This window comes from Echinococcus granulosus (genome assembly GCF_000524195.1).
Source record: "Echinococcus granulosus chromosome Unknown EG_S00092, whole genome shotgun sequence".
In the NCBI taxonomy this organism is placed as follows: domain Eukaryota; kingdom Metazoa; phylum Platyhelminthes; class Cestoda; order Cyclophyllidea; family Taeniidae; genus Echinococcus; species Echinococcus granulosus.
In genome coordinates, this window is record NW_020170472.1 from 93010 (window position 1) to 104561 (window position 11552).

Here is an 11552-nt window from a genome sequence, read left to right on the forward strand (position 1 = left end):
TTTGTTTTGAATATACTTTTCTTCCCATCCTGTTGCATTTTTGGACTTCCTCGCGCTCGTGACGTTAAAACATTCACTCGCGTGTATCATGATACCCAATCTGGACAAAAAAATATGGGATGCATTCAAGCAGGAGATTGGCAAACGTGCTTTACATTTGAAATTTTGTTTACTAACCAAGTAAACTAAGTACGAGAATTGCAGTAACATTTAGGGAATGTTTTGCACAAAAGTGAAATGACATCTGGAAGAGCAACCTGTTGAAATTCTTTAAAAGACCCAACAAACACCTTGTTCTTTTTGTTCGTTCATGAATTTACTAAAAGCACCTCTGTTATTTTTGTAGGGTTATGCCTCTTTGTGATTATACATATTTGCATGGGCTCTTTACTCTCTACAATTTAAATCCCCCTTTCGGTGATACAGTGTGCTTTTCGAGATACATCATCCAATTGTCTATCAATCGTTTTGTGTGTTTTGCTAGTTTTTTGCGAACTTGTGATTTTGTGGGGCTTTCAAAAAAGAGAGGAATCACAAGTTACGATGGTGATATTGGTAGAGGCAAACCAAACAAGATCCAATTCAGCGGGTGTCAGGATTTAATTGCATCAAATAAAATCCGCATAACACAGAAAGTCACCTTTCGCGATTCACGGATGTTCTGGCGAGCCAAGTTGTGTAATTCACCTTAGCTACACCGACCTTTGACCGTAACTGTGACTGCCTGATTTGCAAATTGGTAAAAACTGAGAAATTACCTAAAAAAGAATTGTTTGAAAACGTTCGTCATAAAGTACTTGGGAAAGCACAGACACCACTTCCACGCTTTTAGAAGTTCAAAATGACCTCCACTGAAAACTAGCTAAGAGTGGTTGTGAAAATAAATTAACATAGAGAGGCGATTAACAGGGTTAGACCAATTATCTGCTTTTACAAATGTCCTGTAATTAACTAAAAATAAAAATCACTGAAGAATAATGATGATAACCTGTAGGAAGAGAGATGGATGGCTGGATGGGTGGACACGTGTTGGGCAGACTTATAAATGGACACGGGATAGATGCCAATCTCTTGTGGATCACCGACATTTTCAAGTAGTGCAAAACTCTTCAGCCAACGTACAATGGTTTGCCTAGACAAAGCAGTTATGTTTTCGCTGGAATGGAAGACATTTGACATTGACTTTTGCAATCCGAAATTCTCTGAATATTAAGGAGGTTGATTTTGCAATTCGAGTTTCCAGCTTTGCAAGGTGGTACGACATTCGCACCTATGGGTTCCAAAACACACTTCAGTGCTTAAATAGTCTAGCAAAATCCATGCTGGCGTTCCAAAGGATGCACGCAGCATTAATTCTCTGTGATCATCAGATTTCGGGACTCCATGAGAATTGTTAAGGTTGAAGTTTGTTTGCGCCTCAAATATTTCCTTACAAAACTTGAATGCCATATTTATTTTGGCACTGCGGAGGAAGTGAGACATTTTCTCCTCCTAAAAAGCGGTAAGCCAGTCTTTGCCAAAGCAGAAGGGGATTAACCCAATGAGTGAAAATTTACAAAGTATCAAGCAAACTAGTCACTTTTAAGTCCTTCATTTTGGACCGGCACAATTGTTTAAGTTAAGGAATGAAATGCCGTTAGCCTGCCATAACCTACCCTCAATCTACACTACAATCAGCAGAGAATGACCTAGATGGACATCTAGATCATGTTGCGCTGACTGAAAGATGATTTTAAATGTCTTTTTTATTTTCATAAATTCTTCTAAATTGTCTAATGGACGAAAACGGTAATACACCCTATGTAAAATATTGTCCAGATATAAATGATGCCCTTTAAATAGACGCTGAAAAAAATATGACAAATTGACACTGGTAAAAACCAGGAGGCATACTATTACCGTCTAATTCTGAATAAACCTGCACGTGATGAAGAATACCCGCAAGATTTTTACGTCTCTTTCACCGTTGATTTGATCCCACCCAACAACTGGTTTCACAATTGGCGCAGAAGAATGTTCACAGGGACAATGGTGGATATGCTCACAAGAAGACGAAAGCTATTTAGCCCACCAAATGATAATGTGGAAGGCCTATGGATGGTTAGGTGATAGCAGGTTGGATACGGCATAGGTGATTGAATGGATGCTGGATGAATACTATTTAAGGAAGAGGTGGTTAGAGGGTTGATGCGACGTGAATGAAGATTATTTTTTATATATTTTTTTCAGTTATTTCTTTTTTGGTCTTTTATAACCGCATAATGAGAGATCATTAAGCTTCTCCCCATATTTGAAACTTTTAACAGCCCATCCTAACTTGAGAGTCGTCAATGTAACCATGAACAAGGAGGACAAGAAACCACTTGCCATGTACTATTTTGAATTTGTAGATAGTCTCTCGATTCGCTTGTCAAAATGGGCGTCAATTTAACCGGTGTTTCTTCCGTATTCAAAAAAAATTACCAAAAGCAAACAAGCAAGTCCTTTGTCCACAGGTACAACGGAGTTTTTGTACTTATCTGTCAAATTTGAGCCAGTCACACTACTAATTTGCGTATTTTCTTTTTAACGCAGACAAAATATGCCTTCGACTCAACTGTTGGTATATTCAGTGTTTACATAAGCCTGGCCTCCTTCCGGAAATGAGTGATGGTGTTATGCGACAGCCAAAGTGAGGCAACCTAGATAGCTAGTTTTTATGGCTTTTAGTGGGTTAGATAAAATTTGTACTTAATTCATTTCCAACTAAGCTATGGTTGAATTATTCAAGCAGAACCGCCTTTCTTATCACTATTCAGACCCAACAAATGCGTCTATTGATCACATTAGCAATTTTAGCTCAAAAGTGGAAGATCAAAGACTTCTAAGTGGGTAAGGAGACAAAAGACTAGAAAGGCTACGGTGTGGCCAATTTACAAAACTAGCTCTCAACATAGTGCACTATGCTGCTTGGTATTTTGAGGACGAAAGTTCCCTCAAATGGCGATGACATTTGTCCTCTACATTAACCACGGACTCAAGCATGTGGATATGCTTCGTTATTTCTTTTGTAATGATTTATCCATCGAACTTTGGTGGATGATGATGTGGATGATATGGACACCAAGTAGCATTGATGGCAACTAATGTCATGACAGACTGAATGATGATATGGATACGAGTCACTTCAATACAGTTGGATGGAAGTTGACTCGAGCTCCCCTACAAATATTTGCTGATCGTTCTCATCGCATTGCTTAATATTATAAAACAAGTTTTTTCTTAGGTTTACCAAAAGCAACCTTTTAAATTCCTTTTACGGCTCATTTGATGTTTTGAACAAGTTATGGTTCGGGTTGGTAAAACATTTTGTAAAGTCAAAATGGCACATTCTACTTACAACCTATAATGTACAGTCCAGCATCAAGAATTAATTCTCCCTATTAAAGATAAATTCGAAGACACTACTTCTTTTAAAGCAAGTTTTTTTTAAAAAAAAACATTTCTTCCTAGCAAATTACATTTCATAAAAATGTCATCAGTAAATGCAAAATTTAGGCCTTGTTGAATCCAATGATGATTGTTGGACTTTATGCTTCCTTATGTGTTTGTTAAAGCCTGTTTTCAAGAAAGAAGACGTGTACTTTTCCACTTCGTTTTAGAAATAAAGTGGTAAATTCTAATTCTGAAGTAAGGAACTCCTTAGATATGGTTCTAACCTAAATAGAACCAAACAGCTAATAAATCAACCGTTCTTCGGGACAAGAAGAAAAAGCCAGAAGAAATTTAGAAGCAAAAGTCCGGAAGTTCTTTTTATAGTTAACTTTGGTCTTTTTTAGGTTCTAACCACCCTTAACCAGATGTTTTAAATTCCGTTAGACAACATAAAAATAACAAAGCTGTATTAATTTTATCCATTCCCTATGGGCCAGCAATTTAGCACATAGGCTACCCAGTGAAATAAGTATTTAAGTAGTACATACGATGCTACAACAAAAATCTGTTGTGCATTCTAATAAATGAGTCAATTAAAGTTCTTCTTGGATAAAATATAAAAGCCTTGAAAGTACTATAATTTTCAGAATGTTTTTGAAGATTAAACGATGCTTTAAAAAATCCAAAAAAATACTTAATCCGTAAAACTAAGATTATTCTCAGAAGAGGTAAAGACATTTATTTAAAAACTAGAGAATATTTAGGAAAACAAATAAAGGGAGTAGCAGAGTATACCTCAGAATTTACTTGCGGTGAGTAGTTATATGTTACCTATTTTATTAGGCTTTCATCAAAAAAAAAGATGTTACTGCTAAAAATTTGACCTCAACTCTAAGAAAAAATAGCCGATGATTCACTCAACTAGTCTTCAGATCATCATATTTTACTTGTGAGCTCCTTGTATCAAGCCCTTGAATTATTTTAACACCTTATTGCACTTAAAAATGCTTGAGAAAATGAGCATTTATTTCTACGAGAAATTATTTTTTAGTTAAATAAAAGTCAAAGCCTGAAGAAAAAAACATTTTAAGGCGCCACATGGCCTAAATCTAGCATTTGCATGTATACATTAATAAATTGCAAAAAAGGTGGTTCCAAAATACTGCACGTTTTAAGGGAGTCACATCTACTCCGCATTATCTTGCGAGGTGGCAACAACGGTCGCATCACAGGAAATAGGGAGTGTACTCAGCGCCTTGGCAATCCTTGCACTCCTTGGCTCCACCTCCACACAAGTCAATCCATTCTTTTGACTCCCCTGACGATGAAATGTATGCACTCCAGCTTTACACCCTGCAGCCATGCATCTACGTCCAAATAGGGACTTACAGGTAGTTCTGAACTTGATGGAGAAGAGGGAATAAAAGACAAAGTTCATGGTGGCATTAGTGAAAAGCAAAACGTTTGAAACATTCGAGAAAACGATAATAAGAGAATGAAAGTTTGCATCAGCAACAATCTCCTCTGAGGTAAAGAGGTTGGAAATAATGTTGAGCACAGTGCTGGGGATCTGGAGAATCAGGAATGCCACCACAATTGAGATTAGCATAACTGTGATCCTCTGTTGTTCGCTGAACAAAGCCCTGCGTGAACTGTTAGTGCGCATCTGGGCAACTGCTACAGTAGCATTTAAGCAAGATTTTGCAATTTCCACATTTTTGGATTTATACTGGGCTTTCGGATGCCGATCTTGGTACTCCTTTAGCATGTCTCTGCGCTTTCGTTTTGCCCTTAAGCCTTTTCGAATTAAAAGGATATTAAAAATTGTCAGCAGAAGGAAAGGCAAAATAACAAAGGAGATTTGATTAATAAACGCATATCCAAAGGTGGTTAGAACTTTTTGATATTCTGAGTCCTCGACAATATATCTTCCACCGGGAATAAGTGTTCCATTTGCATACATTGGGGGAGTGACTTTTCTTTGAAGAAAATCCGGAAATGTGACGATGAAGGAGACAATGCAAACTATACACACAATGCGTTTTGCCTTTCCCCGAGTGCACACACGATGTCCAAAAATTGGGAAGGAAATGTTGATGAAACGCTCAATGGTAAAGCTGACCGTTAGCCACGTTGTGATGTTACTAAAGAGATTTGCAGTCCCATGGATAATTGGTACGGCTTGCATATAAATCCGCATGCTATAGAATGTTGGGTAGATTTGAAGACTGAATAATAAAGAATATGTGAGGTAGATTAAGTCTGAAGCTGCTACAGCTGTTAGATACACATTGGTAGAAGATTTCATCCATGATCGAGTTAGAACAATGATGTTTATAATGTTGACTACGATCCCGGTGGTGCATATAAATGGAGTAAGGATTTTGCAGCATATCAGACGAGCGAAATATATCCGCTTTTCATAGACTTCATCCATTTCTGAATCAACAGTAAAGCCACGCTGAAGATGGTTTTTTGACAGCTAAGAGCCTGATTGGTTGGTTTCGGGCACCAATGGGAGCCCAGGTCTGGTTGGCGGCACTTTCTATTGGTATTTTCTGTCTTCGATGTCTTGTAAACAGGTGCAGCATTACTGCCTTTGTGCAAAATTTTTTAATGACAATAAATGCACTTTTACAAAGTAAGGCAAATTCGTGTTGGAGCATTTTACTTAAATTTTATGGACATTTGGCGAATCAGACAAAAAGCAAATATTTTGCAATATTTTCTTGATACATTTCATTTTATTCAGCATGGTTAAAATTGAATATGAAAGCGGAAACACTTCCCTGTCGACTCCAAGGGGTATGGTTCTACCACATTAAATAATTCAGCTGCAGTATCTCTGGATGTTTTTGCTTAAAGAAGAATTATTCAACGCCAAATTTAACTTAATTAAACAGATTCTTTTGCTATAAAGCGTACGGCTTTCGCACATGATGTGTTAAACTTTTAAAACAGCCCCTGGTAATTCAACTAACCTCAAGGAAATTCTATTTTAGGCATTCAATGAATCCCTGCGCATGAGCGTTGCAGTACACAGTTATTAGTGAATTTTCTTAAGAAATGTGCCATGCTATTCTATCAAGGTTTATCTAAATGATCAAGGCCAGCGTCAATTCTCTATTTATGCTTTTTTTATGCTCTTCAATGCCTAAATCATTTGAATAGTCGGGACCCCATACCTCTGTGCGCGTCCATTGGGCGGTCTTTTGCGTCAAGAGTTGTTATAATCTCGCGTATTTTTCAATGCTTTGACTAGCTGTAGTCGCCTTTGGGATATTAGCACACTTAGAGGGCAACTATATTATTACTAGCCAATCATGACGGGGGGAGAGGAGCCCATTGAGAGTCCCGAGAATGGTGTATTCTGGAAATTTGGAAAACAACTACCTGCAAACAATTCTGTAACTATGGAATCAAAGTGTTAATTCCAAAACTGCCTGTATCTTTAGCCCATAAGCATGGCGGTTTCTAGCTATAAACTGGATTTAACTGACGGACCAACGGCAATTGTCCATTTTCCCACCTAAACAAGCTTTAATTTTATTGCCGCAAATTGAGATTTTCAATATAAACATGGGAAAAACCCCGCTGCTGTGAATTTTAAAGCAAAAAAATGAGCCTATTTAAACAGTTACCAGTTTGTGCGTTATCGTGACAAACCCATCTCCCATGATGTTGATCACTAACAAAAACTTGTCCAACAATTTTAGGCACAATTGAAATGAACTAAATTAAATTTAAAAACATCATATTGGATTTTAAGTTGCTCTAGCTTACATTTACAAATGAAAAAGAGTTCTTTATTGCTGTTTTGATTCGGTGGTTGGTGCACCATTTATAGCGACAGTTCATCAAGTGGCTGCCTGGTATGGACTTATAGGGGCTGACAAAATTAAGTTTTCAGTACTTATTCTTGAGAAGCCTAGAGGATTGAATAAGTATGAACACTAATCTTCGCAATCATTTTTTGCTTTTAATTTTCCTTCTTGAAAAGTAGGCACAACGTTAAAGAAAGTAGCATCTGCCCGCTTTATTAGTAAATTTGTAGTATACTTCCACTCAGTTTCCCAGTTTTATAAGCCACACCACCAATCTTTATAGGCTAAGCGTTCCGTAATAGCAGATCGCCTGGATTCTGCCAACACCCAACCAGATAAGACAGAAGCGAAGACTAGAGCAGATGAATTTACTGACCGGCCTGTGTGTAGTCCTGAAAACTAGCTACTTGAGACTGCCGAAGTCCTAGTGTGGAACACTCTGTTGGCTTAACAGATTGGCCATGAAGTTAGGGTGTCACTGCCTTTTAAGTGTATCTAAACGTTGTTGAGGGTGATCAGGAGACACTAAGTAGGAGCCAAACCTTGACAACGCTAAAAAAGTAAAACCACAATATTTTTGACCGAAAAGGTGTTTCCGGGGTTAAGGCCATTCGCATAAACTAAATACACTGATATCGCATACACTGCCATATATAGTAGTATATTTTGCATAAAATATCATAAATGTCTTCCATAATTACCTGTTTTGTTCCATCCTTGCTTTTAACATCAGCACTTGTGCAATCAGGTAAAGGAAACCTTAACCCTTTACAAATAGGTAAAATAAATTTGGTTTCTTAGTCATGTCACTGCAAAATTGTACGTCCAGCAAGCCAATTTATCTCTTTCCTTCTCTCCAAAGACTAATTAATTAAGTGCGGCAATTGTGTTTTCTCAGCATTTGCAATCTAGGCCAAGAAAGAAGCACGCATCTGCTCAAATATCATTTACAAAGAAAGTGACATGTGCAATCTTATTCCGATCCTTCTCTCTCCCTGCTTCTCTCTTGAACTCTCTTTCTCTAAAATGCCAAAGACTTTTCTTACGCAAAACCATTACCATACTTTACTCAGAAGTGAAATATGTTAACAAAGGAAGGCAGAAAAGAGGGGCTCCTTGCACGGCTCTCATTCATCTCAGATCCGTAATTATTAAAAAGAATGAAGCTGAATGGATTTAAAAACTGTCATAATACTTGTGATTTTATCCTTCTATTCAACCAGGAAATAAGCATAGGGAAGTTGAAATTAATCTTAGTTTTTCTACAAAAAATAGCAACCTTTGTGCTGGGCTTTCTGCATAGGACATTCTCCAGGCTGTGAGGGCCGTGATATCAGTGCAAACAAATTGTACTATGGAATAAACATTAGTTGTCAGTGGGGTAATTTTCCGGCAAAAAGTTAAAACAGGTGCTCATTAAGAGTTGTACAATGTCGACAAATATCTAGCTCATCATTTGGAACCAAAATGAACCTTTAGAACGTAACTTTATTGTGTACCCCCTCGCGGTTGACCGGTACAAAGTATAAATATATTTTAAGTGCAGTAAGGTCAAGATCAATCAAATGTCATAAATTGACGAAACTGGAATTTACCGCATACTTTTGGCTGTCTCTTCTGTCTATCCCCTTGCGACCCTCTGTACTACGTACATTTCCTATCACCTACTCGGGAGAGGAAGGGGAAAATTAGGAGATAGACAGGATACCAAAATATTTGCGAAAATTTAAAGAATTTCTGCGTTTTGAGGTAGGACTAGATAGGAATAGAAGACAATCAAACAACGGGAAATTTTTGTGGTTGCAGCTAACATAAGAAGGGTTTCAAATGGTCTTTTGTTAGTCCAAACAATCAACATTACACCTTATCTCTGTTTTCTACTTAGATGTAAATTAGGAAAGTTTTAAACCGTGCTTCATTATCATCTGCTTTTTTAATGTGATTCTCTGACTCTGATAAAAATCCTTGAAGCTTTGGAAGGGGGTTCGTAAACCAGCTCAAATTAGATCTGCTCAATTGCCGGAACGATGGCACATAGGCAAAGGGTAGGGCTTTATGAGTTATGTATAGGAAGGTTATCACACATTTGACAAGTTCCTCTGGGGCTACAGCAGATGCATCCTGACTTCGTGTTCTTGATGCAAAGACTGAAAAATAAGGCTTTAATCTACTTTTACTGTACCGTGGTTTCTCCCGAAACTCCGTCGTTAATCCTCTGTAGCCATCAAATGGCTGGACCCAAATACGGGTGGCGTTAACTCTTGTTTGACACTTTAATTCACTGGGTAGTGTTAAAATTTCGTAAAATTGTTGTAAAAGCAAAATTCTTTTATTTTTACTCATCAGTACTTCCTAGAAAAGACCAGATAGCAACGCTGAATCTCTAGCTGATTATGAATTGCTTGACGAGAAAGGGAAAAAAATTTCAAATCCTAACAACGGCTACCTGTCTATCGGCCCATCTACCCAACTGCTCACTTCTCTACCTCTGTAAGCACTTCTTCGTACTATCTTAAGCAAATTTGTAAAATTAATGACTTTTGTAAGAAATTCTTAGGAATTATGCGGCAGTTTGTCCATATTAACAATCAGTCGTAGCAACAGTCGGACAAAAACAGTTACTTATTACTTGCAAAGAAGGAAAAGCAAAATTAGGAGTTTTTTACTCATAAAAGATTTTTGTTGTAGACAGCTTAAAAATTTTTCACTTATTTTGAAAACGGTTAGATTTTTTTTTAGTTTGTCTACGTCGTGCAAGCACCGCGAATCTGTTCGTCAAGTAACCAATAGGGGAAAAAATAATGGTGACAAATCTAGGCGAGGCAGTGAGCAACCCTGTTGACCAGATAACTTTATCTCTGTGTATGGGACTTTAAACTAAGCCCCTATTTCTGGTAGCATTTTCATTTTTATGCAAAGTGGTAAGGCAGTCATTTTCATTGCCCTCATCAGTAACCTTTTACTACTCGTTAAGGGAGATCAACCATCCAATGAGCTTTCACAGGGGAGTACGTTTAGATTTCCTGCTGGACTAGTCAGAAATGTTATGTAATTTAGCAAACTTCAGCGCTGTTAAATTTTTCCGCCAAAGAATAGCGTTCTTCAAACTCTCTCACAGTGTCCAGACCATCCTTAAACTGCCTCCTATGCATTAAGAGGACATTTGGCATTCATCAGGCCTTATCTGCGCATGATAATAAATCATCTATGAAGCAATTGGTTAAGTTGTATTAAAATTGGCTATTTGCAAAATGTTGTAAAATTTGTATTCTACCCTTGCTTAGGAAATGTCTCAATATCTGGATCTCGTTTAAATAGGAAATCCGTTAAGGACAATTTAAATAGGTAGGGCAACAAACAGTAAATAGTGAATCAGGTAAATGATTACAGAAGTCCTCTTTTTTTAGAAAAATTTAGCATTTGGTAAGCACCAAAAATACAGTGTCTTCTCCTTGTAGACGTGCATTGCAACTGCCTATCTGTTAAAAGACCACAAATAGGAGCTTGAGATGTGTCGTAGGAGTCTTCCCCATAAATCAGTTGTAATTCGTTCCGATTAGAGTAAAATAGTAAGTCAGGATAAGCTTCAATCCTCTAGCAGAAATTCTGAAGAGGGTCGTAAGCAAATTAATCCCATAGGCGCTCTGCAATTGCGATTCCATCTATGGTAGGACCTCAGGCCATCCTTAAAGTCATGATGGTCACGAGCTATCATGAGTCCTGAAGTACTTTTTACACGTTTGCACTGCTCACTCAAATAAATTGATTCCTTAGTGTTCTTTCACAAAATTCCCGATGTTGTTTTATTCCATTAGCAGCCACGCAGATGCTTCCAGCATGCGTTCACTTAATTGCCTTCCTTTAGTTTATACATCCGGTGGGCATAAATGCAGGTTTCAAGAGGTCCTCGAAGTAGTCAGACAACACGAAACATGCGGAGCCGTTGTTTAAATAATTGTGCTAAAGATATATTATTTTAGTCAGTTACCAGAAGCTATGATTTTAAAAAAGGGAGCTCTAAGTTAAAAAGTCAAAATTGGGGATGAAAATCATTTACTTGCTGTGGAGTAAAAGTGTAAATTCAAAAACTAGAAAGTGGGAGCTGATTAAGAGAAAAAGGACTAAAGCCTGGCCTACAATTTACTTTAATCGAGGAGAAGGAAGCGGCCACTTCTCTTGATGAATGGTTGAGGATCACGGCAGTGTCTCTGCATCATCTAGGTCAGAAAAGAGTTGTTACATACTAAATATAAGTCGAGTCATATCAAATCAAATCACCAAATAAGACTTACAAGTTTGGTCAAGTCCACGGCC

The 11552-nt window shown here is 37.6% G+C and overlaps 1 protein-coding gene across 1 annotated transcript; it reads right to left on the reverse strand. All coding sequences in view use genetic code 11, as the record gives it.

Moving 5' to 3' along the window:
- Positions 1-4600: 4600 nt before the first annotated feature.
- On the reverse strand, positions 4601-5851 carry EGR_07971 (FMRFamide receptor; the record flags this gene model as incomplete). Its single annotated transcript, XM_024497220.1, has 1 exon — positions 4601-5851. The coding sequence occupies one exon, from the start codon at positions 5849-5851 to the stop codon at positions 4601-4603; it is 1251 nt and encodes a 416-aa protein (XP_024348350.1).
- Between the last annotated feature and the right edge of the window lie 5701 nt (positions 5852-11552).